Raw genomic sequence first — 27274 nt, forward strand, 5'->3', positions numbered from 1 at the left:
CAGAGGTGTGATATTCCACTCCCGGGTAAGGATGGAGTGTGGAACTGAGCTAGTAGGCTGCATGCACTACACACATCCCATTTCCGGGGAACAGACCGATGGTACTCCCACTAGAGAAATGTGCAGGTACGACAGTGTCTGTTCCTGGCTGGAGTGGGAGGGGGGTGGAACATCCCAGTAGTGTAGGGGCAGATAGGGGGAGCAGCCTGGGTAAAGTTAGGAGCTCATTGGGTGCTGGTCACCTGAGCTCACACAGAGGGAGTATATAAGGTGGGCACCATCTTAGATCAGGGTCAGTCAGTCAGTCAGTTGTCAGTCTGTGAGACGTCAGTCTGTCAGAGTGTAACCTGAGAAGCAGAGCAGAGGAGAAGAGAGAGAGACCCAGAGGCGCAGAGGGGACCCCAAGAGCCCATAAGAGCTAATAGGGTGAAGGGTCGGCAACAGGGTACCGGATCCCAAGCTGGCAGAGGCTACAGCACACCTTAGCCAGGAACCGGAGGTCGTGGGCAGGATCTGCCACGACCACCCACTAAATCCACCCGGAAGGCAGACCAAGAATAGGGTCAGGGAGCCCAGAGGAGGCTTGACCAACAAGAGGCCCGAGGGAGCCGGACTTAGGTGGATCCCTGGTGGGAACGGCCAGAAGAAGGGAGAGACAGAAAGGAGCTCAGGACCACACTCCGGAGTTGCCTGGGAGTTGACCGAGTCCAGGACCTGGTGGACGCAGCACGGCTTGGGTGGTCACTGATGTACACAGTGACCCGAGCAACACCAGTAAGTAAAACCCTGGAACTGCATTTTATGCCTCTGAGTCTCCTTGCTGCACCTTCACAACCACCATCCTCCACGGCTGACCCCCTGAGGCTATACCCCTCCCGTTGGGGGTTATGCTACCTAAGCTGCACTCACATCATCAGCCTCAGTGGACTCTGCTGCAGCGGCGGCCGTATTGACCGCAAATCAACGGGTGGCGTAGTCGACACAAAAGAACATCTAGTAACATCATAAGGACTGCCACACACTGAGCTTGACACCCTGGGCACGGACCGGGTCACAGCCACTCGGAGACTACAACCCCCATCTGATCCGGCTCCGGGTATCCCTAACAGCACTGGCCCAGGGGACGCGTCAACTTTGGCGTAGTCGGCAGGATTACGTGCCCGCAACAACCGGGTACTGCGTGCCTGAAGAAAAGTTCACCGTTACCTCAAAAAGAAGTCTCCCGCCGGTTCCGGAGGGTCCCCGCCAACGGACCCCATCACAGGTCGTTTCCCGCCGGTTGTCCGCCATTTGCAGCTTTTTCCCGCCATCCATGGAGTTTCCCGCCACTGGGAGACGATTCCCGCCATTTCCAAAGATTTCCCGCCTTGGAAGAGCGGACGCCATTATGGGCGTGCCAGAGGATGGCAAGAGGCCACCTCCCATCGTGGGCCAGGTCGAAGAATGGCGCCAAAAGCGGAAACCGCGCCCACCAACAGAGACTGTGATGCTGGAAGTGTCCATCAGCGTAAGAGAACTGCCCCTGGAACTGACAATCACGGACCGGGTCACAGCCACTCGGAGACTACAACCCCCATCTGATCCGGCTCCGGGTATCCCTAACAGCACTGGCCCAGGGGGCGCGTCATAAACATTGTTGAGGAGCTGAACATCACAGCTCTGGTCACTGTGTAGTGGCTGCTACCTTGTGCTGCAGATCAGCTCCTATTACATGAATATTAGCTGACTTACAGGACCCACAGTACAGTGAATGGAGCAGTGATGTTCAGATCTTCAAACTATTTACATCTGAGCGTTGCAAACAACTGATGGGTAGAGCCAGTGCCACGTGTGGGAGCCCACCTATCTGATATTGATAACCCATCCCCAGGATGGCATCTCAGTAGATAACATACCAGGATGGGGGACATTATGCCAGAATGGGTACATTATACCAGAATTAGGTCATTATGCCAGAATGTGAGACACTGTAACAGAATGGAGTGCATTGTACCAGGATGGGGGGCATTAAACCAGTATGATGGTCATTAAACCAGGATGGGGGGGTCATTATACCAGGATGGGGACATTATATCAGAATGAGGACATTATATCAGAATTGGGGACATTATACCAGAATTGGGGACATTATACCAGAATAAGGGACACTATACCAGAATGGGGTACACCATACCTGGATGGGTGACACTATATCAGAATGGGGACATTACATCACAATGATGATATTATACCAGTATGGGGGATATTATAGCAGCATGGGGGACATTATGCCAGAACTGGAGATACCATACCAGGATGTGGGGCATTATACCAGCTTTGGGGACATTATAGCAGAATTGGGAGCATTACACCAGCATGGGGGATATTATACCAGGTTAGAGACATTATACCAAAATGGGGACATTATATCAGAATGGGGACACTATACCAGGATGGGGACATTAAACCAGAATGAAGTAAATGATGCCAGAATGGGGACATTACCAGACAGGGGCACAGGTGGGGGAAAATGTCATAGCATAAGGCCCAGCATGTGGGAGATTATTACAAGAAGGAGCCAGGATGGGGGACATTACTACATAGGGAGAGAACACATATTTCTTTATAGGATCCAGAACGCTACAAGGGCCCATACATCTGACCAACATGCCGGTGGGGGCCTATCAGACTCTATTTACTCCACTAGGTGGGACCAGATCATTTCCAGGACTCCTTGTTCTTTACATTGAAGATAATTCTTAATGACATTGGCTGTATGTTTGGGGTTGTTGTTCTGCTGAAGAAAACATTTGGATCCAATCGGACACCTCCCTGATGATATTGCAGGATGGATAAGTATCTGCCTCTATATCTCAGCATTGAGGGAACCAATAATTCTGACCCAATTTCCACCTCCATTTGCTGAAATGCAGCCCCAAACTTACTGGACCCTCCACCGTGCTTATGCATCACTATTGCCCACAGACACTCATTATTGTACTGCTCTCCAGCCCTTCAGTGAACAAAATCTCTTCTGTAATAACATTTTTCATATTTTGACTCAACCGTCCAGAGCACATCCTGCCAATTTTCTACACCCTGGTTCCTCTGTTTTAATGCATAGTTGAGTCACTTGGCCTTGTTTTGATGTGGAAGATATGGCTTTTTCAACACAATTTTGCTATGAAGACCACTTCTGGCCAGTCTTCTCTGAACAGTAGATGAGTGAAGCTGAGTCCCACTGGTTGCTGCCAGTTCTGAGCTGATGGCACTGCTGGACATCTTCTGCTTTTGAAGGAAAGTAACCATAATGTGTCATACATCTGCTGCACTAAGTTTCCTTGGCCGACCACTGCATCTACTGACCTCGACGTTGCACATTTTCTTGTGCATCTTCACAAGTGCTTGAATGACACATCTTGAACCCTCAATCTGCTTTGAAATTTGTGCCTTAGAGACCTTGCTGATGTAGTATAACTTCCTTGTGTATTCTTGCTCAGTCTTGCCATGGTGTATGACCAGACACCTGACTGTATTATTACAAAATCCCTGACTTTGCGCAGGTGTACCTAGAAGAATTGACGCTGTTTTAAAGTGAAAAGTTGGTCACACTAAATATTGATTGGATCTAGATTTTTTGTTTGTTCATTCACTTGTATTTTGTTAATTGATTAAATAGATCATTAACATTTCTATTTTTGAAGCGTTCTTACTTTACAGCATATTTTCTACACCTTTCTAAAGATTATTTTTATGTGATTGTGTCTTTTATTTGCTCATTAATAATCTGATATATCTTTTGGTATTTTGTTTATAGTTGTTTTTTTGCTGTTGGGGTAAATTGTAGGATATTGATTTCAGAGGGGTTTCCTGATCCTTTGATTGTAGGAATGAGTGGTATATATGTGCTAATAAATTAGGACAAAACGTAGGAAATTTAGGAAAAAACTGAACATCTCAGCAGTAATAACATGCTGATTGTGATGTCATGAAGATGACTTGAATTTCCACCAATCAGAGATCAGCATGTATCAGGTCACCCAGATAGAACAGTCCATGAAACATGAGTCTCGGCCACTGTGAGGTCATAATGCTGATTAGAATTTCCACCAGTCAGAAAACAGAACCGCCCAGAAGAACCACCCAGGAGGTATGAGTCATCGCCACTGTGAGGTCATAATGCTAACCAATCACAGAGCAGCCACACCCAGATTTTCCACCAATCAGAGAGCAGCCACACCCAGATCTTCCACCAATCAGAGATCAGCAGTGGGTATAAATAGCCGCTGCCGCCTGCCCGGCTTAGCCTTGCACTGGTTGGGTCTCTCTTTTTTTTCCTCTCTCTTGGTCTCTCTCTCTCTCTCTCTCTCTTCTCTCTCTCTCTCTCTCTCTCTCTCTCTCTCTCTCTCTCTCTCTCTCTCTCTCTCTCTCTTCTCTCTCTCTTCTCTCTCTCTTCTCTCTCTCTTCTCTCTTCTCTCTCTTCTCTCTCTCTTCTCTCTCTCTTCTCTCTCTCTTCTCTCTCTCTCTTCTCTCTCTCTTCTCTCTTCTCTCTCTCTTCTCTCTCTCTTCTCTCTCTCTTCTCTCTCTCTCTTCTCTCTCTCTTCTCTCTCTCTCTTCTCTCTCTCTCTTCTCTCTCTCTTCTCTCTCTCTCTCTCTCTCTCTCTCTCTCTCTCTCTCTTCTCTCTCTCTCTCTCTCTCTTCTCTCTCTCTCTCTCTCTCTCTTCTCTCTCTCTTCTCTCTCTCTCTCTCTCTCTCTCTCTCTCTCTCTCTCTCTCTCTCTCTTCTCTCTCTCTTCTCTCTCTCTTCTCTCTCTCTTCTCTCTCTCTTCTCTCTCTCTTCTCTCTCTCTCTCTCTTTCTCTCTCTCTCTCTCTCCGGCCCTCTTAAGGGCTACCCCAAATGTGTAAAAGATAGAAACCAATATTTGTGTTGTTTGTCCGTTTTATGAGCCTTTGATTAACCCCTTCCCACTCTTTGCCATATATATATATATATATATATATATACATAGTATGTGCAGGTGGGCCTTAAAGGGAATTTCCAGGACAAACATATTGATGGCCTATCCCCTGGTTATCTCATTAATATCAGATTTGTGGGGGTCCGGCACGTGGCTCCTCCACTAATCAGCTGTTTGCAGCTTCGGTCGAGGTCAGATGTAAACATTGTTGAGGAGCTGAACATCACAGCTCTGGTCACTGTGTAGTGGCCGCTCCCTGGTGCTGCAGATCAGCTCCTATTACATGAATATTAGCTGATCTGCAGGACCCACAGTACAGTGAATGGAGCGGTGATGTTCAATCTTCACACTATTTACATCTGAGCGCTGCAATCAGCTGATGGGTAGAGCCAGTGCCGCGTGTCGGAGCCCACCGATCTGATATTGATAACCCATCCCCAGGATAAATCATCATTATTATACTACTGGAAACTCCATTAATGGATTGTCTGGGATTAATAACACGAGCCCCTTCTTTAAGAAAAAACAGTCCCTAACTGGTCACAGGATAAATGTGGGATTTCAGGTCACCCATTTACTGCAATGCAGCTGGCAATGCCACCCAGCGGATCTAAGCAAGTCCCGGGGCCTCAACAATATACAGCCAGTGCCCGAGTATAGGATGGAAGATTAAAAAAAATCTTCAAAAATGTATTTTGTATGAGGCATACATCAAAAATACAGGCAATGCTTTTCCTGACAACACTGAGTTTTATAATGTGGAAAAAAACGTTTAAATAAACACTGTGTGAACATAACCCTAACTGCATTGTGACTGTGTATATACATATATAAGCTGCCCCTCCCCCACCATGTGAGCATTCTCAGCGCGTACTGACCAATGCTGTCCACCAGGTGGCATCGGCTGGAAATTACAGCGATGAGACAAGCACTGCATGACAGCCCCGCCCCAATCTGCCCTATACCAGACACGCCCCCTACCAACGCCCCGCCTCCACTGCCATGACAACCGAATTATTTAATGGCAGAAAGAGAGACCTTATATGAGCAGAGAAGTAGCGGCCGGAGCGCGGGGTCCGCACAGGTGAGCGCCCCCATAACACAGTGTATGTACTGCACGTCAGCTCTATGGCAGACTGTCACCTGTGCTGGATCCAGGACGTGTTACACTTATATCTGTACAGAGACACAGAGGACGCAGCGGGGCCCTGTCGCCAGATATATATATATGTGTGTGTGTGTGTATATACAGTATATATGTGTATAGTATATGCTGTATTACTGTATATATGTGTGTGTGTGTGTGTGTATATACAGTATATATGTGTATGTATATGCTGTATTACTGTATATATGCGTGTATATATGTACTAGCTATTGAACCCGTTCTACGCCCAGGTGGCGAGCATTTTTATTGGTATATGGTCTCCCATCCTGGTATTTGTGCTGCCCCCATCCTATTGTGGTATGCATGGTCCCACCACCCCCCAATCCTGGTATACATGGCACACCTCATTCCCCAATCATGGTATGTATGGTCCCCTCACCCCCCAACCCTGGTATGCATGGCACACCTCACCCCCCAATCATGGTATGTATGGTCCCCTCACCCCCCAATCCTAGTATGCATGGCACACCTCATTCCCCAATCCTGGTATGCATGGTCACCTCACCTCCCAATCCTGGTATACATGGCACCCCTCACCCCCCAATCCTGGTATGCATGGCACCCCTCACCCCCAATCCTGGTATACATGGCACCCCTCATTCCCCAATCCTGGTATGCATGGCACCCCTCATTCCCCAATCCTGGTATGCATGGCACCCCTCATTCCCCAATCCTGGTATACATGGCACCCATCACCCCCCAATCCTGGTATGCATGGTCCCCTCACCCCCCAATCCTGGTATGCATGGTCCCCTCACCCCCCAATCCTGGTATGCATGGTCCCCTCACCCCCCAATCCTGGTATGCATGGTCCCCTCACCCCCCAATCCTGGTATACATGGCACCCCTCATTCTCCAATCCTGGTATGCATGGTCCCCTCACCCCCCAATTCTGGTATACATGGTACCCCTCACCCCCAATCCTGGTATGCATGGTACCCCTCATCCCTATTCTGGTATCTATGGTACCCCCTCACATCCCCAATCCTGGTATGCATGGTACCCCTCATCCCTATCCTGATATGCATTGCACCCCTCACCCCCAATCCTGTTATGCATGGCACCCCTCACCCCCAATCCTGTTATGCATGGTCCCCTCACCCCCAATCCTGTTATGCATGGTCCCCTTACCCCCCAATCCTGTTATGCATGGTCCCCTCACCCCCAATCCTGTTATGCATGGTCCCCTTACCCCCCAATCCTGGTATGCATGGCACCCCTCACCCCCCAATCCTGGTATGGATAGTCCCCTCACCCGCCAATCCTGGTATGTATGGTCCTCTCACCCCCCAATCCTGGTATGTATGGCACCCCTCACCCCCCAATCCTGGTATGTATGGCACCCCTCATCCCTATCATGCTACACACACATACAAGAAAATAAACACTTATACTCACCTTTCTTCCCTGTGCTCCAGCGCTGTTTCCCGTTCTGCTGGAGGCCGGGGGAGGAGTGCGGCGCCGAAGTACGCGTGTGCTCATACCACGCTGTCCGGCTCCATTTTGCTGAAGACACATTGCAAATGTATCTTCAGTAAAATGGCGCCGGATAGCGCTATGCGCATGTGCCGATTTCAATGCCTCCCTCTTCCCCCGGACTCCGGACCGAACAGAAGCGCCGCGGTAGCGCTCATCCCGGTCAGGTAAGTATGTAAGTATGGCGCCAGAGATCGCGGTATGTGTTCAGTGTATACGCATACCGTGATCTCCAGCACCATACACTCCTCTTACCTGTAACGGCTCCATGCGTTCTTCAGTCTGGAGCCAGACTGTGCAGGCGTGTCGCACTAGCGCAGACTATAAAGGCTTCAGACAGAGGGACGCTTGTAGCGTTATATTATAGATACTCTATATGTATGTATATATATATATGTATACTGTATATGTGTATATGCATACTGTATGTATATATATATGTATACTGTATATGGCTGTATATATGTATACTGTATATGGGTGTGTATATATGTATACTGTATATGGGTGTATATATATGTATACTGGTATATGTGTGTATATATGTATACTGTATGTGTGTGTATATATATGTATACTGTATATGTGTGTGTATATCTATACTGTGTATATATGTATACTGTATATGGGTGTGTATATATGTATACTGTATATAGGTGTATATATATGTATACTGTAGATGTGTGTATATGTATACTGTATATAGGTGTATATATGTATGCTGTATGTGTGTGTATATATATATGTACAGTGCTGGCCAAAAGTATTGGCACCCCTGCAATTCTGTCAGATAATACTCAGTTTCTTCCTGAAAATGATTGCAATCACAAATTCTTTGGTATTATTATCTTCATTTAATTTGCTTGCAAGGAAAAACACAAAAGAGAATGAAGCAAAAATCAAAACCTTGATCATTTCACACAAAACTCCAAAAATGGGCCGGACAAAAGTATTGGCACCCTCAGCCTAATACTTGGTTGCACAACCTTTAGCCAAAATAACTGCGAACAACCGCTTCCGGTAACCATCAATGAGTTTCTTACAATGCTCTGCTGGAATTGTAGACCATTCTTCTTTGGCAAACTTGTAGTGAGCTGGCCGTCTCTGGCTGTTCTGTGATAATTGATATAGAGCCTGTTACAGAAGTGATTACACAGGATGATGTTGCCACCTTGTGGCCAGAGGTTGCACCTGCGCAGGGTGTGATGACAGAGAAAAAGACTGAGCCTCCTGTGTCCCGCCCTAGAGAGTCACGTGACCAAAGTGGGAAGCAGGAAAAAGCGCGCGCAGAGTCTGCTGTAGTCTGTGAAAAGAGCCAGGACGGTGTGCAGGCCCTCGTGTGTGGCGCAGGAGAGACTCTCAACGTGATTTCTTCTATCTGACACCATATCCTCGGAGCCTTCCCCAGCTCCTGCACTGCTGAAGGATTCAGCTGTTACACTCCCTGCTACTGGAGTGTGGACTACATAAGGGGACCCACCAGAGCTTCTATCCGGATCAGAGAGACTGTAAGCGGGACCTCTGGCGAGAGGCCGAAGTATCCCTTCCTTCGTTTCCCGCGAATTCTGCTGTTCCTGTTTTTTTTCCGGCTGGGACGCCTTCCTGCAAAGACAGACAGGCCTGCGACGGGGGACACATCCTTCTGGAGTAAAGGACTGGTAACGTGTGAGTAGGGACAGTGAGGGTCAGCTTATCAGTACACGTTATTACTGTGCATATTTACGGTTGTCATTTATTGTTTTTTTTTCTTTGCTGTGTTAAAAATGTATGCGAGTAAAGATACGGTTGTCAAGATAGAGTCTGTGTGTGGGGATCTTGCTGGGCCAGATCATAGATACCAATGCGCGGCCTTGCCCGCGGTCACTTCAAACTGCTCCAGGTCCCTGATATTTGAAGGGAGCCTTCTCCAAACTGCCATTTTGCGATCTCTCCACAGGTGTTCTATGGGATTCAGGTCTGGACTCATTGCTGGCCACCTTAGAAGTCTCCAGTGCTTTCTCTAAAACCATTTTATAGTGCTTTTGGAAGTGTGTTTTGGGTCATTGTCCTGCTAGAAGACCCATGACCTCTGAGGGAAACCCAGCTTTCTCACACTGGGCCCTACATTATGCTGCAAAATTTGTTGGTAGTCTTCAGACTTCATAATGCCATGCACACGGTCAAGCAGTCCAGTGCCAAAGGCAGCAAAGCAACCCCAAAACATCAGGGAACCTCCGCCATGTTTGACTGTAGGGACCGTGTTCTTTTCTTTGAATGCCTCTTTTTTTTTCCTGTACACTCTATGTTGATGCTTTTTCCCAAAAAGCTCTACTTTTGTCTCATCTGACCAGAGAACATTCTTCCAAAACGTTTTAGGCTTTCTCAGGTAAGTTTTGGCAAACTCCAGCCTGGCTTTTTTATGTCTCGGGGTAAGAAGTGGGGTCTTCCTGGGTATCCTACCATACAGTCCCTTTTCATTCAGACGCCAACGGATAGTATGGGTTGACACTGCTGTACCCTCGGACTGCAGGGCAGCTTGAACTTGTTTGGATGTTAGTCGAGGTTCTTTATCCACCATCCGCACAATCTTGCGTTGAAATCTCTCGTCAATTTTTTTTTCCGTCCACATCTAGGGAGGTTAGCCACAGTGCCATGGGCTTTACACTTCTTGATGACACTGCGCACGGAAGACACAGGAACATTCAGGTCTTTGGAGATGGACTTGTAGCCTTGAGATTGCTCATGCTTCCTCACAATTTGGTTTCTCAAGTCCTCAGACAGTTCTTTGGTCTTCTTTCTTTTCTCCATGCTCAATGTGGTACACACAAGGATACAGGACAGAGGCTGAGTCAACTTTAATCCATGTTAACTGGCTGCAAGTGTGATTTAGTTATTGCCAACACCTGTTAGGTGCCACAGGTAAGTTACAGGTGCTGTTAATTACACGAATTAGAGAAGCATCACATGATTTTTCAAAGGGTGCCAATACTTTTGTCCACCCCCTTTTTTAGGTTTGGTGTGGAATTATATCCAATCTGGCTTTAGGACAATTCTTTTTGTGTTTTTTTCATTGAAGACAAATTAAATGAAGAGAATAATACCAAAGAATTTGTGATTGCAATCATTTTCAGGAAGAAATTGAGCATTATCTGACAGAATTGCCGGGGTGCCAATACTTTTGGCCAGCACTGTATACTGTATATGGGCGTGTGTATATATATATATGTATACTGGTATGTGTGTGTATATGTGTGTATATATGTGTATATATGTATACTGTATATGTGTGTATATATGTATACTGTATATGTGTGTGTATATATATATATACTGTATACTGGGTGTGTATATATGTATACTGTATAAGTGTGTATATATATGTATACTGTATATGGGTGTATATATGTATACTGTATATGGGTGTATATATGCATACTGTATATGTGTGTATATATGTATACTGTATATGGGTGTATATATATGTATACTGGTATATGTGTGTATATATGTATACTGTATATGGGTGTATATATGTATACTGTATATGTGTGTATATATGTATACTGTATATGTGTGTATATATATGTATACTGTATATGGGTGTGTATATATATGTATACTGTATATGTGTGTATATATATGTATACTGTATATGTGTGTATATATGTATACTGTATATGTGTGTATATATGTATACTGTATATGGGTGTGTATATATGTATACTGTATATGTGTGTATATGTATACTGTATATGTGTGTATATATGTATACTGTATATGTGTGTGTATATGTATACTGTATATGGGTGTGTATATATGTATACTGTATATGTGTGTATATATATGTATACTGTATATGGGTGGATATATACAGTACAGACCAAAAGTTTGGACACACCTTCTCATTTAAAGATTTTTCTGTATTTTCATGACTATGAAAATTGTACATTCACACTGAAGGCGTCAAAACTATGAATTAACACATGTGGAATTATATACTTAACAAAAAAGCGTGAAACAACTGAAAATATGTCTTATATTCTAGGGTCTTCAGAGTAGCCCCCTTTTGCTTTGATGACTGCTTTGCACACTCTTGGCATTCTCTTGATGAGCTTCTAGAGGTAGTCACCGGAAATGGTCTTCACCTCACAGGTGTGCCCTGTCAGGTTTAATATGATAAAGTGCTTTATTCTTTGTCGGGTCCAGGGGTCCTGTAGAATGTGAATCCCTGAGGAACAGCGTATCCTTGGCTTGTGCCAAGACAGAAGAAAAGTTGCTGAACACTTGGTACCCCAAAGTGATCAATCTATTTGCCAATCAAGATGCCCTGCAGTTGATTAATGCGGACAAATTGGATTCCTTTTATAACTGCGTCTCGACTAGCGGGGTGCCTCAAGGGTCTGTCTTGGGCCCTATATTATTTAATATACTTATTAATGATCTAGTGGAAGGGTTGCATAGTAAAATAGCAATATTTGCAGATGATACTAAACTTTGTAACGTAGTTAATACAGATGAGGATAGGGCACAGCTACAGGAGGATTTAGATAAATTGGGGAGTTGGGCCAAAAAATGGCAAATGGGGTTCAATGCCGATAAATGTAAGGTCATGCACATGGGAAAGAAAAACAGCAGTCACCCATACATATTAAATGGGAAACCGTTGGGGAAATCTGACATGGAGAAGGACCTGGGCGTCTTGGTTAACAGCAAATTAAATTGGAGTGCCCAGTGTCAGGCAGCAGCTGCGAAGGCAAATAGAGTCATGGCATGCATCAGAAGAGGAATAGGGGCATATGATGAGAACATTGTTCTTCCTCTGTATAAAGCGCTGGTAAGGCCGCACTTAGAATATTGTGCACAGTTCTGGGCTCCGGTACTCAGGAAAGACATATTGGAGCTAGAGAGGGTACAAAGGAGGGCGACTAAGGTAATAAAGGGAATGGAGGGACTAGAATACCCAGAGAGGTTGTCCAAATTAGGCCTATTTACGTTGGAAAAGAGAAGGCTTAGGGGAGACCTCATAAACATGTATAAATACATCAGGGGGCTGTACAGAGATCTCTCCCATGACCTGTTTATACCAAGGATGGTGACAAAGACGAGGGGGCACACTATGCGTCTGGAGGAAAGGAGGTTCCTGCACCAGCATAGAAGGGGATTCTTTACGGTCAGAGCCGTGAGACTCTGGAACTCTCTGGGAGAGGAAGTGGTGATGTCCAACTCACTTAATGAGTTCAAGAGAGGCCTGGACGCCTTTCTTGAGAACAATAAAATTACATCTTATGCTTAGTGATAGTTAATTAATCCAGGGATTTAATCTGACTGCCAGATTGGAGTCGGGAAGTGAATTTTTCCTCAATGATGTAAATTGGCCTATACCGCATGGTTTTTTTTTGCCTTCCCCTGGATCAACGCTGCGGAATAGCTGCAGTGCACAAGAAATAGGCTGAACTGGATGGACGCTTGTCTTTTTTCGGCCTTTTAAACTATGTAACTATGTAACTATGTAACACTTATGTCCAAGCAGGTAAAGGCGGCTGCAAGATCCGTGATATATAAGGATTCATGTTCATTATTGTATCTCTGGATCAGACATAGACTCAGAGTGATACAACTAAATAGACCCTATAGGGGTAAAGTTGGCATATCCGGGGGGAAATATATCCCAGATTTGCCAAACTGAGCCAACTCATGAAACACATGGGTACATAGGAGAAGAAAGAGTTAATTGGCGTAAAAAATATAAATTTTTATTCCATCAAGTTAAAAAACGTACATAGTAAAAAGAGAAATGACATAATACGGATAGTATAAAGACACTAATTAGATTACCAATGTAGCAAGATATGTTACAAAGTATACATATATGGTCACGCATATGGTCACAGTGGGACATGAGCAATATAGATAATATAGCATAAGGTTAGTATATCAAGACAATCCAATGAGTGTAATAATATATCAAAAAGTAATCCATAAGTATTCCATAGTCATTGGATTTACACTTGCCATATGCATCAGGTATCCATCTAAATAATGCTCCTGCCCACAAATAATCAGATACATGTCACATAAAACATTTTTTAAGGTAGTCTCTTACCACAAAGAGTGCCAAAAAGGAGGGTAAAGTGCATAAAGGAACGCACAGTGGCAGAGTGGTATTCCCATCTCATATATTTATGGCACTTCCACAGTCTGAGGACGCACATTCGGCTGAAGTATATTGCTGCGCAGGGACATGCCGGGTCCCTGAGCTGCAATGCATGCCGCCAGCCAATCAAAGGCCAGTAGCTGATGTCGGCGTGCCAGTCACGAGCGACGCATGGAAATGACGTCATGCGCTGCCCTTGCCGGCACACTGAAATCAGCTACAGAAGAAGACGCCGCATGTCGTGGGAGCGCAGGAAGGTAAGAAGAATCATTTATTTTTGTTTATTTAATGTATTAGAAAAGAACGACAGAACATTATACCAGGAAAGGGCCAAGGATGGGGAGCATTAGACAAGGAAGGGGCTCAGGGTGGGGAGAATTAGACAAGGAAGGGGCCCAGGATGGGGAGCATTATATAAAGAAGGGGCCCAGGATGGGGAACATTATACAAGGAAAGGGCCCAGGATAGGGAGCATTATACCAGAATGGGGGTCATTATACCATGACATGGGCCAGGATGAAGAACATTACACCAGGAAGGGCACAAGGATGGAGGTCATTATACCAGAATGGGGCCTAGGATGGGGGACAGGATACCAGGATGGAGGACATTGTTATAGGATGGGGGACATTGTACCAGGATTGGGGACATTGTTACAGGAAGGGGCCAGGATGGGGGACATTATTACAGTAAGAGGCCCAGGACCAAGGACATTATACCAGGAAGGAGCCCAGGATTGGGACGTTATTGCTGAAAGGGGCTCAGGATGCGGGGTATTATACACAGAAGGTGGATATTATAACAGGAAGAGGCCCAGGATCGGGGATATTATAACAGGAAGGGGCGCAGGATGGGGAACATTATACCAGGAAGGGGCCTAGAATGAGAGACATTATTATAGGATGGGGCTACAATGGGAAACATCCAAGGCAGGGACGAACACGCGCATCATTATCGGATCTAGAATGCTACAAGGGCCCATACATCTGACCAACATGCTGGTGGGGGCCCAGGTCCAAATTTTGCACATCTGCAGGAACATGGCATATGGCTTAACAGTATGTCATATGTTGGGAAGGGGTTAAGCTACAGCACATTACATAGCCTCTTGCAGCTATATCAATGGAAAAATTAAAAAATGTATGGCTTTTTGAAGAAGGGAAGGAAAAAATGCAAAACAAAAAATTATCCGGTCCTGAAGGGATTAAGGAGTTCCCACCCACAGTAAATGTTGTCACTCAGCTTAAAATCTTCACTTGCTTATTAGCAGAAGCTAAGGTTTCATTAGGATCTCCGAGGCTAAAGTTACATGCGGCTCCAGCTTACATGTAAAGGGGATGGTATCAAGGAGTCTCGCCAAACTTTCCCTACAAATGTCCAACAATTCAGAATTCATATCCATTGATAATTTATCTTCTAAAATGATAGCATTTTTTTTCTATCCTTTTCATTTTATGTGTAATTAACTTTTTGCTCTCCTCCTTTAAGCAATGGGAGGAACGACTGATAAGGATCCAGGAAACCATTGATGAATGGCTGAAGGTGCCGACCCAGTGGCTTTAATCTTCTCTTCTGAGGACATCATGCAGCAAATGCCTGAAGAAGGACGCTTATTCCAGACTGTGGACAGAAACTGGAGAGAGATCATGAAACATTGCGTTAAAGACCCGAAGGTAAATGGATGCTTCATGGTGGACTGATACAAGAAAGCACGGTCATCTTGCATCCAGGATTGATGTTTTCCAAGAGTCCGTGTCCTGATGCTTCCATCACAAGGATCCCGGGTTATGGGGCTCCGCACTGCCTGGACTCCAGCCTCCCGCATCTTCTATTTTCTATCCAAATAGGTTCTAATTTTTCTTTTAATATAAACTATTGGCACAATAGTCAATGAATGTGACCTTTTTTCAGTCTCTATAACTATATAATGGAATCTTACTTATGGGCTATCTACTTTGTTTTAGGTTTTAAGCGCCACTTCTCTGACCGGACTTCTGGAGAAACTTCAGGACAGCAATGTGCTTCTGGATAAAATCATGAAAGGGCTGAATGCCTATCTGGAGAAGAAGAGGCTTTTTTCCCACGGTATAGTCCTTTCACTTGTTGCAATGATTGTATATATTCCTTAAATATTTTTTTTTCTTATTTAAACGCATTGAAATCATTTTTGTAATTGGATTTCATTAATAATTTTGCACTGTTTGCCTTCTATTGGCTCTGTGTTGCGCTGGCTATTGGACTTATTTTTAATCTGTCTTTTTTCAGCTCCTCTTAGCCGATTTATGACCACAGATCACATCAAAGCTGAATGTGCAGGAAACAAAAAGCCTAACGGTGCAACATTTTTAATGAAACTGAATTGTCGCAAATACTCGCAATTAAATGGGTATTCCCATCTCCAAGATCCTATCCCAATATGTAGTAGGCGTAGTAATAATAATAATATTAGCAAATACCTCCAATTAGAAGTGTAGTATAGTTCTTCTGATTCACTATGTCGCTTTCCCCATGTGCAAGGCATTGCAGTAGCTTCGGTATCCATGGTTACGACCACTCATATAGTGACAGTTATTTGCTAGTGGTCGTAACCTAAGCTACTGCAATGCCCTGCACATGGGGTAAGCGACAAAACAAATCAGAAGAACTATACTAAACTTCTAATTGGAGGTATTTGCTAATATTATTATTATTACGCATACTACATATTGGGGTAGAATCCTGGAGATGGGAATACACATTTCAGTTAAATAAAAAAAAGTTCCCAAAGCTGGATAGCCCCTTTAAGCTAACCATACGCATGACATATGAGATACCCGTGGTCTGAATGGTTATTTGGCTATTTCTCCTGACTCCCACCTATTCTGCTGAACAGTCATGTGGTTTTAATGGGGAGAGAGGAGAAAGTCGGTACTGGACACCTCCGGCAGCGGGTTATCTCCCCTGAGAACCAAAAGACCGGGTATTGAAATCCCATCTGCCCGATCCTTCTGGCCCTGACATCCTCTATCGGGGGAGAGTCAGGAGACCCCCATACACATCAGTGGGTAGGCCGGTCCTGCTGCAATCGTCAGGTTTAAACTATTTTAATCCAATGTGTATGGGGACTGAATCTTTACTTTAAGGCTTTGCTTTTCTATTTTCTCACATAGACACTAATACAAATGGCGCCTGACCCAATACTTTAATGACATCTTTATCATATTGTGTATTTTCGCTTTAGCTTTTTCTTCCTGTCCAACGACGAAATGCTAGAAATTCTCTCTGAGACTAAAGATCCTCTGCGGGTCCAACCACATCTAAAGAAGGGCTTTGAAGGCATCGCAAAGCTGGAGTTCCTTCCTAACCTGGACATCAAAGCCATGTACAGCACCGAGGGGGAACGCGTAGAGCTCATCCAGACCATCTCCACCTCCGAGGCTCGGGGGGCCGTGGAGAAGTGGCTCATCCAAGGGGAAGATGTCATGTTAAGGAGCGTGCATGATGTTATTGCTCGGTCACGAATGGTACGGATCTACCTACAGACCAAAAGCATTAATTGGAACTAATCTAGTCTATATATATAATCGTCTTATCCCGTCTGTCTGTCTGTCTGTGTGTCTGTCTGTCCAGGAAATCCCGCGTCGCTCATTGGTCCGGCAGCGGCCAATCAGCGCCGGGGGATTTCTAAAAAAAGATGGCGGCCGTTAGCGGCTCATCTGCGGGACGGAGCTGAGCGGCGATGCAGCCGGGAGATGACCGGCGCAAGGCGCTCATCTCCCGGCCGGCAACAGCAGAAGGAACCCGACCGACGGACCCGTCTGCGGGATGGAGATGCAGCCGGAAGATGAGCGCCGCGAGGCGCTCATCTCCCGGCCGGTAGCAGCGGAAGGACCGCCGGCATCGCTGACCTCCATGCGGAAGGGAGGACCGGGGAGCGGCGCTGCGGGTCGGGATACTTCTGCTGTGAGCGCCCGCTATGTCCCGGGTTCTCGCAGCGGAAGTAGCCGCACAGACAGCGCCGCTCCCCGGTCCTCACCAAGACGATTCGATGATTGATCGCGGTCTTCGGACCCGACCAATCACTGATCTTAGCGCAAAACTTAAACACCGCTGTGCTGATTGGTCGCCGACGCTGCCCGCGACCAATCACCGATCTTGGCTCCACATTTAAACACCGCTGTGGTGATTGGTCGCGGCGATATTTAAATTTGGCGCCAAAATCGGTGATTGGTCGCGGCCGATATTTCAATTTGGCGCCCAAATCGGTGATTGGTCGCGGTCAGCGTCCGCGACCAATCAGCACAATAGTGTTTAACTTTGGCGCCAAGATCAGTCATTGGTCGCGGGCCAAGACAGCGACCAATCACCGATTTGTGCGGCACTTTTAAATAGCGTCTGTGACCAATTGGATGTCAGCGCCACTCCCCGGTCCTCCCTTCACACCCTAGCCGCATGGATGTCAGCGCCGCTCCCCGGTCCTCCCTTCACACCCTAGCCGCATGGATGTCAGCTGCCTGTGCGGATACTTCCGCTCCGAGAACCCGGGACATGAGCGGGCGCTCGCAGCAGAAGTATCTGGACTCGCAGCGCCGCTCCCCGGTCCTCCCTTCACACCCTAGCCGCTGATGTCCCCACTGTATCCGCATGGTCTTACAAAGGTCCGGACATTTGTGTTAAAAATCGCTGATTGGTCGCTGGCGCTGCCCGCGACCAATCACCGATTTGGGCGCCAAATTTAAATATCAGCCGCGACCAATCAGCACAGCGGTGTTTAAATGTGGAGCCAAGATCAGTGATTGGTCGCGGCCGATATTTAAATTTGGCGCCCAAATCGGTGATTGGTCGCGGGCAGCGCCAGCGACCAATCAGCGATTTTTAACACAAATGTCCGGACCTTTGTAAGACCATGCGGATACAGTGGGGACATCAGCGGCTAGGGTGTGAAGGGAGGACCGGGGAGCGGCGCTGCGGGTCGGGATACTTCTGCTCCGAGCGCCCGCTCATGTCCCGGGTTCTCGGAGCGGAAGTATCCGCACAGGCAGCTGACATCCATGCGGCTAGGGTGTGAAGGGAGGACCGGGGAGCGGCGCTGACATCCATGCGGCTAGGGTGTGAAGGGAGGAACGGGGAGCGGCGCTGACATCCAATTGGTCGCGGACGCTATTTAAAAGTGCCGCACAAATCGGTGATTGGTCGCGGTCTTGGCCCACAACCAATCACGGATCTTGCCACAAAAGTTAAACACTACGGTGCTGATTGGTCGCGGACGCTGACAGCGACCAATCACCGATTTTGGCGCCACATTCAAATATCGGCCGCGACCAATCACCGATCTTGGCTCCACATTTAAACACGCTGTGCGGATTGGTCGCGGACGCTATTTAAATGTGGCACCAAAATCGGTGATTGGTCGCACCCAGCGTCGGCGACCAATCAGCACAGCGGTGTTTAAATGTGGAGCCAAGATCGGTGATTGGTCGCGGCCGATATTTGAATGTGGCGCCCAAATCGGTGATTGGTCGCTGTCAGCGTCCGCGACCAATTAGCACCGTAGTGTTTAACTTTGGCCGCAAGATCAGTGATTGGTTGCGGGCCAAGTCGGCGACCAATCACCGATTTGTGCGGCACATTTAAATAGCGGCCGCGACCAATTGGATGTCAGCGCCGCTCCCCGGTGCTCCCTTCACGCCCTAGCCGCATGGATGTCAGCGGCGCTGCCTGTGCGGATACTTCCGCTCCGAGAACCCGGGACATGAGCGGGCGCTCGCAGCAGAAGTATCCCCACCCGCAGCGCCGCTCCCCGGTCCTCCCTTCACACCCTAGCCGCTGATGTCCCCACAGTATCCGCATGGTGTTACAAAGGTCCGGACATTTGTGTTAAAAATCGCTGATTGGTCGCTGACGCTGCCGCCGACCAATCACCGATTTAGGCGCCAAATTTAAATATCGGCCGCGACCAATCACCGATCTTGGCTCAACATTTAAACACCGCTGTACTGATTGGTCGCGGACGCTATTTAAATGTGCCGCCAAAATTGGTGATTGGTCGCGCACAGCGTCGGCGACCAATCAGCACAGCGGTGTTTGAATTTGCCGCCAAGATCGGTGATTGGTCGCGGCCAGCGCCAGCGACCAATCAGCGATTTTTAACACAGATGTCCTGACCTTTGTAACACCATGCGGATACTGTGGGGACATCAGTGGCTAGGGTGTGAAGGGAGGACCGGGGAGCGGCGCTGCGAGTCCGGATACTTCTGCTGCGAGCGCCCGCTCATGTCCCAGGTTCTTGCAGCGGAACTATCCGCACAGGCAGCGGCGCTGACATCCATGCGGCTAGGGTGTGAAGGGAGGACCGGGGAGCGGCGCTGACATCCAATTGGTCGCGGCCGCTATTTAAATTTAAATGTGGCGCCAAAAACGGTGATTGGTCGCGCCCAGCGTCGGCGACCAATCAGCACAGCGGTGTTTAAATGTGGAGCCAAGATCGGTGATTGGTCACGGCCGATATTTAAAATTGGCGCCCAAATCGGTGATTGGTCGCGGGCAGCGCCAGCGACCAATCAGCGATTTTGAACACAAATGTCCGGACCTTTGTAACACCCTGCGGATACTGTGGGGACATCAGCGGCTAGGGTGTGAAGGGAGGACCGGGGAGCGGCGCTGCGGGTCGGGATACTTCTGCTCCGAGCGCCCGCTCATGTCCCGGGTTCTCGCAGCGGAAGTAGCCGCACAGGCAGGGGCGCTCCCCTGTCCTCTCTAATACGATTCCGCTCCCCGCTCCTCACCAATACGATTCGCTGATTGGTCGCGCTCTCCACACCCGACCAATCAGTGATCTTGGCGCTAAAGTTAAACACCGCTCTGCTGATTGGTCGCGTCCGCTGCCCGCAACCAATCACCGATTTGGGCGCCACATTTAAATAGCGGCCGCGACCATTCACCGATCTTGCCGCCACATTTAAACACTGCTGTGCTGATTGGACGCGGACGCCGGACGCGTCCAATCAACGAGATTGGCGCCAAATTTAAGCAACGCTCTGCTGATTGATCGCGTTCGCTGGCCGAGATCAATCAGCAGTATTGGCGCAAAATTTAAACAACGCTCTGCTGATTGGTCGCGGTTGTCGGCCGTGACCAGTCAGCAGTATTGGCGCCAAATTTAAACCTCACTCTGCTGATTGGTCGCAACCACCGGCCGCGACCAATCTGCGTTTTTGGTGCCAAATTTAAACAACGCTCTGCTGACTGGTCACGGTCGCCGGCCGAGACCAATCAGCAGCATTGGGGCCAAATGTAAACCCCGCTGTGCTGATTGGTCGCGGTCGCCGGCAAAGACCCATCAGCATTATTGGTGCCAAATTTAAACCCTGCTCTGCTGATTGGTCGCAGCCGCCAGCCGCGACTAATCAGCGAGATTGGCGCCAAATTTAAACAACGCTCTGCTGATTGTTCGCTGTCGCCGGCCTCGACCAATCAGCGATTTTGGCGCCAAATTTAAAGAATGCTCTGCTGTTTGGTCACGGCCGGCGACCAATCTGTGATTTTGGCGCCGAATTTAAACCCCGCTCTGCATCGCTCTGCTGATTGGTCGCGGTCGGCGGCCATGACCAGTCAGCAGTATTGGCGCCAAATTTAAACACCGCTCGGCTGATTGGTCGCGACTAATCAGCGATTTTGGTGCCAAATTTAAACACGCTCTCCAGTCCTCACTAACACGGTTCGCTGATTGGTCGCGGCCGCCGCCCGCGACCAATCATCGATATTGCCGCCAAATTTAAACACCGCTTTGCTGATTGGTCGCGGTTGCCGAACGCGACCAATCAGCGATTTTGGCGCCAAATTTAAACACAGCTCTGCTGATTGCACCCGGTCGGCCGCATACCTATTCTAGAATACCCGATGCATTAGAATCGGGCCACCATCTAGTTCTTTTATATTTGTATAAGATTATTTGGCGGCAGTGAATGATTTGTGGATGATGTATCTCTTGCAATAGAGCCAGGTAGCAGATCTTCTACCTGCAATCGGTAGAAATGAATTTGCTAGATAATACTAGTAAGGTTGTCCCTCTCTTAAATGCTTCTGTCAACGTAATTTAACTTTCTTTTTTAAAAGGCATACCCTGCGACTGCAAGAAAAGACTGGGTGAGGGAATGGCCGGGACAGGTCGTGCTCTGTGTGTCTCATGTTCTGGACAAGTGAAGTGCATGAAGCTATCGGCAGTGGCCCGGAGGTACGGCATAAGCTCCTTTACTGATCAAGGTTGCTTCACTATAAACAGTCATGGCCGGAAGTGTTGGCACCCTTGAAGTTGTTCCAGAAAATGAAGTATTTTTCCATAAAAAATTGCATGTGTATTTTCTGTTATACACATGTTTATTTCCTTTGTATGTATTGGAACAACACAAAAAAAGGCAAATTGGATATAATTTCACACAAAACCCCATAAATGGGTCGGACAAAATTGTTGGCATCTTTCCAAAATTGTGGGTAAACAATTTTGTTTCAAGCATGTGATGCTCGTTCAAAGTCACCTGTGGCAAGTAAAAGGTGCGGGCAATATGAAAATCACACCTGAAACCTGATACAAAGGGGAAAAGTTGACTCAGTCTTTGCGTTGTTACGTGCCACACTAAGCAGGGAGAACAGAAAGAGGAGAAGAGAACTGTCTGAGGACTTGAGAACCAAAATTGTTGACTAATATCTTCTTTTTGTGTTGTTCCAATATACACAAATGAAATAAACATGTGAACAACAAAACGTGTAATTGTAATAATTTTCTGGGAGAAATACATATATATACATTCATAGACAGACTTCATGAGTTCTCCTGCTAATAGACTGTCATACCCAGAGACGCAGCTTATAGGAGTTTCCAGGGGGGGATATACCATTGGTGCAACAGAGGTAAGGGGACCCACATTCACATCCAAAGATGCAAGCAGCTTATTTCACAGTACGTTATTAGACTGCAAAGAGCCCATGTAGTGTTCTTGCCCAGGGGTCTTCTCCTGGGGGTTGCAGTTGTACAGCGGCTCAATATCTTGAAGGTACCCAAAAGGCTCCATAGTATTGTTGGGATTTTGCATTGATTCATGCATCTTGTCTAGAGATGCGCAACTAAATTTGCAGGACCTTGGTCTAAGAGAGCAGGTTAGTAGTCTGTGGCTGTTGGATGGGAGCCTTGCTAACCGCCTCTTACATGCCGGCATCCCTGGCTCCTCTTTTGATTAGCCGGCCAGGCGTGATGTCATTTGTGCCTCACACCACAACTATGACATCGACATCAAAAGAGGAGCCGGAGATGCCGGTTCACGGGGCTCCGGTCCTGCGGCCGTGGAATACTGACCGGACTGTTGGACCAGAGTCCTGCAAATCCATTCGCTCATCTCTACTCTCGTCATATCTACCAATAAGGGAAGACATTGTATGGGATTTCCCATAATACCAGCATAAAATTAATCCATCTGCATTGAGTTTTCCCTGCTGTTTGTAGCAGCGTTTTATAGAGGTACATCTGGGTATTTGGAGCAATTTGCGAGGAGGCAAATTGTCCCAGCAGACTCGCAGCACATTGGGGGCTCTCGTCACCATAGAGGGGCACGCTCGTGACGTGGTCAGGGAAATGATCGAAACAGGTTTGTGCAAACATCATGGCTGGCAGCAAACTTTCCAATACCATGTTCTATTTATTATACACTACATGGAGAAAGGTATTGTGCCCCCTCCACATTACACCTACAGGGGCTTTTATGGCCTCCTATTCTAATCCATATCCAGGATGTTAATATGGAGTCCGTCCCTCTACAGATATCACAGCTCAGTATGCCGAGCACCTTCATACATTTCACCATATTCCTATGTTCTTTCCATATCTATGTTATGTTCCCCCCTCTTTTCTTTGAGTTTTCATAGGACACAATTGATCTTGTCACAGTAAAGCAATCTTGGGGTGTACTTACAATGACGTCTATGGGGCAGTAGTCATTTCTGCATATTGAGATGGTGGTCCCTATATAGGAATGTTTTGGCATCTGTAGGTGTCGGCATCCCCTGTATATGACTCATTGCCACAATTGATCTTCTTTATAGTCAGTGGTTTGGATGGCCTAGGTGCGGTTTGTAATATTTTCTATCAATGGTGTGTGCGCCCTCCTCTGTGCAGTGTCGTTCTATAACCATGGATGGACTAATAAAGGGGTTTTATGTCAATTCCTTTAATGACCTTTTGTTCGGTTTCTTTGTAGGTATTATGTCATTCTCCGAGTGGTCAGCCATTCTAAGCCTGAGCAGACATATGGCAATGTAATTGATGTGTGCCTGACATTGTTCTTCCCTATGTGGCGGTGACATATTTATGCTGCCATTCTCCAGTATTTGTTCTAATTAATCATCCTAAAGGTGTTTAGTGGGGTTGAGGTTGAGAACGTGTGGGAAACAGTTCTGCTCTTCTATTCCCTTAGGGTTGGAAGCTACAATTGTTTAAAATGTCTTGTGCTGAAGCATTAAGATATCTTTTCACTGGAACTAAGGGGCCTAGACCACCCCCTAAAAACAAGGCCATACCTCCACCACCAAACTGCCCAGCGGGCACAATGCAGTTAATAGGGTAACGTTCTCCTGGCATTCACCAAATCCAGACTCGTCCATCAGATGCCAGATAGAGAAGTGTGATCCGTCACTGCACAGAACAGGTCTCCTCCAGAGTCCTGTGGTGGCGGCTTCACACCACTCCATCCGACGCTCGGCATCGTGCTTGGTGATGTAAGGCTGCATGCAGCTGCTCGGCCATAAAGCTCCAGGCGGGGGCGCAGTGTTTGTGGTGATGTTGTTACCAAAGTAGATCTGGACTCTGCAGTTATGGAGTCAGGAGAGCGTTCTGCCCTCTGCTCCTCAGCACTCAGTGACCCCGCTCTGTAATGTTCCGGGGTCTCCTGAGGTGCTGCAGTTCCTTCCACTCCTTAATAATATCACTCACATGTGATGGGGGAAGATTTAGGAGGGAAGAAATGTAATATCCAGACTTGTTACCCCGGTGGCTCCTATTACAGGACCGCGCTGGTATCAGAGAGCTCTGCACCACCAGCCGTTCTGTCATATGTTAGTAACAGCACACCGCATGGGAGGGCGGATGTTATACACCGGGGGGCGTGGGGATTGATGTTATACACTGGTGGGGGGCGAGAGTCTTAATGTTATACAAGGCCGAGGGGCCAGATGTTATACCCTAGGGGTACGAGGGGCTAGATGTTATACTGTCCGAGGGCTGGATGTTATACACTGAGGAGCAAGGGGACGGATATTATATACCGGGGTGAGGGGACGGATATTATACACCGGGGGGCGTGGGGACGGATATTATACACCAGGGGCGAGGGGACGGATATTATACACCAGGGGCGGGGGGACGGATATTATACACCAGGGGTGAGGGGACAGATATTATACACCAGGTGTGAGGGGACGGATATTATTCACCAGGGGCGAGGGGACGGATATTATACACCGGGGGGCGTGGGGACGGATATTATACACCAGGGGCGGGGGGACGGATATTATTCACCAGGGGTGAGGGGACGGATATTATACACCAGGGGCGAGGGGACGGATATTATACACCAGGGGCGGGGGGACGGATATTATACACCGGGGCGAGGGGACGGATATTATACACCGGGGGGCGTGGGGACGGATATTATACACCAGGGGCGAGGGGACGGATATTATACACCAGGGGTGAGGGGACAGATATTATACACCAGGTGTGAGGGGACGGATATTATTCACCAGGGGCGAGGGGACGGATATTATACACCAGGGGCAAGGGGACGGATATTATACACCAGGGCCGGGGGGACGGATATTATACACCGGGGCGAGGGGACGGATATTATACACCGGGGGGGCGAGAGGCCAGATGTTATACACAAGGGGGAGGGAGCGAGGGGACAGATGTTATACACCGGGGCTGGGGGCCGGATATTATGCAAAGAAGGGCTTGGGGTTGGATGTTATACAGTGGGGTTGAGGGGATGGATTTTATACACTGGCGGGGGGGGGCGAGGGGACGGATATTATACACCGGGGGGGCGAGAGGCCGGATGTTATACACCAGGGGGAGGGAGCGAGGGGACAGATGTTATACACCGGGGCTGGGGGCCGGATGTTATACCCTGGGGGCCAGATGTTATGCAATGGAGCGCTTGGGGTTGGATGTTATACAGTGGGGTTGAGGGAATGGATTTTATACACTGGCGGGGGGGCGAGGGGAGAGATGTTATACTAAACTAGGGCCGAGGGGTGGATGTTATACACCGGGGGAGGCGAGAGGCCGGATTTTATAAACTGGGGGCTGAGAGTCCGGATATTATACACCGTGGGCAATGGGACTAAATGAAAAAAGCAGAATTCGGTGACTAGGAGTTTTGTCCTATAATGTATGTGCATTTGCCTTCCCTTTAGAAACTCTCCCTTGTGATTCTGCAGTGTCTTAGAGGTTGACTATCTTTTCCTACATTCCTCAGGAGTTTCTCATGAACAGACTTCCGGTGGCTTGCCCAACTCCGCTATTACTGGGAGAATGAGAATGCGAGAGTGCGAATCATCAACTGCAATGTGAAGTCCGCCTATGAGTACCTGGGCAGCTCCCCACGCCTGGTCATCACTCCGCTCACTGACCGATGCTAGCGGACTCTGCTATGATGTGATGGGTTATGCTCAGAAATGTTTTTGACTTTTGTATGATGCATGAAACTTATTAGCAATTATTATTGATATTTCATACCAGTTCTTTCATGTTTCATTGGTAGATCGGTGCTTTTTATCTAAATCTTGGTGGAGCTCCAGAAGGTCCGGCCGACACAGGAAAAACTGAGACCACCAAAGATTTGGCCAAGGCGCTGGCCGTGCAGTGTGTGGTCTTTAACTGCTCTGATGGTTTGGACTACATAGCAATGTCAAAGGTACATACAATGTTAAGCTGCTCCATTGCAGATAATAAACTGACTCCATCCGATGTTCTGCTGACATCTTTTGATTATATAGTACAGACCAAAAGTTTGGACACACCTTCTCATTTAAAGATTTTTCTGTATTTTCATGACTATGAAAATTGTACTTTCACACTGAAAGCATCAAAACTATGAATTAACACATGTGGAATTGTATACTTAACAAAAAAGTGTGAAACAACTGAAAATATGTCTTATATTCTAGGTTCTTCAAAGTAGCCACCTTTTGCTTTGATGACTGCTTTGCACACTCTTGGCATTCTCTTGATGAGCTTCAAGAGGTAGTCACCGGAAATGGTTTTCACTTCACAGGTGTGCCCTGTCAGGTTTAATAAGTGGGATTTCTTGCCTTATAAATGGGGTTGGGACCATCAGTTGTGTTGTGCAGAAGTATGGTGGATACACAGCTGATAGTCCTACTGAATAGACTGTTAGAATTTGTATTATGGCAAGAAAAAAGCAGCTAAGTAAAGAAAAACGAGTGGCCATCATTACTTTAAGAAATGAAGGTCAGTCAGTCCGAAAAATTGGGAAAACTTTGAAAGTGTCCCCAAGTACAGTTGCAAAAACC

General features: G+C 47.2%; 1 protein-coding gene across 3 annotated transcripts; it reads left to right on the plus strand.

The window, feature by feature from the left end:
• The first annotated feature begins 5929 nt into the window (after positions 1-5929).
• On the plus strand, positions 5930-26545 carry LOC141219328 (dynein axonemal heavy chain 12-like). Of its 3 annotated transcripts, none has more exons than XM_073666093.1 (6): positions 5930-6021; positions 15203-15387; positions 15679-15799; positions 16935-17217; positions 21809-21926; positions 26218-26545. In XM_073666093.1, exons 2-4 carry the CDS (start codon positions 15247-15249, stop codon positions 16964-16966), a joined length of 294 nt encoding a protein of 97 aa, XP_073522194.1. In that variant the 5' UTR covers positions 5930-6021; positions 15203-15246; the 3' UTR covers positions 16967-17217; positions 21809-21926; positions 26218-26545. The 3 variants fall into 3 exon arrangements, with proteins under 3 accessions (XP_073522194.1, XP_073522193.1, XP_073522192.1); XM_073666092.1 differs by lacking the exon at positions 5930-6021 and adding an exon at positions 11604-11712; XM_073666091.1 differs by lacking the exons at positions 5930-6021; positions 26218-26545 and adding an exon at positions 11604-11712 and having other exon boundaries at positions 21809-22998.
• The last annotated feature ends 729 nt before the right edge of the window (positions 26546-27274 follow it).

This window comes from Phyllobates terribilis, unplaced genomic scaffold (genome assembly GCF_046119375.1).
Source record: "Phyllobates terribilis strain yellow unplaced genomic scaffold, ASM4611937v1 Scaffold_264__1_contigs__length_2628131, whole genome shotgun sequence".
NCBI classification, from domain to species: Eukaryota; Metazoa; Chordata; class Amphibia; order Anura; family Dendrobatidae; genus Phyllobates; species Phyllobates terribilis.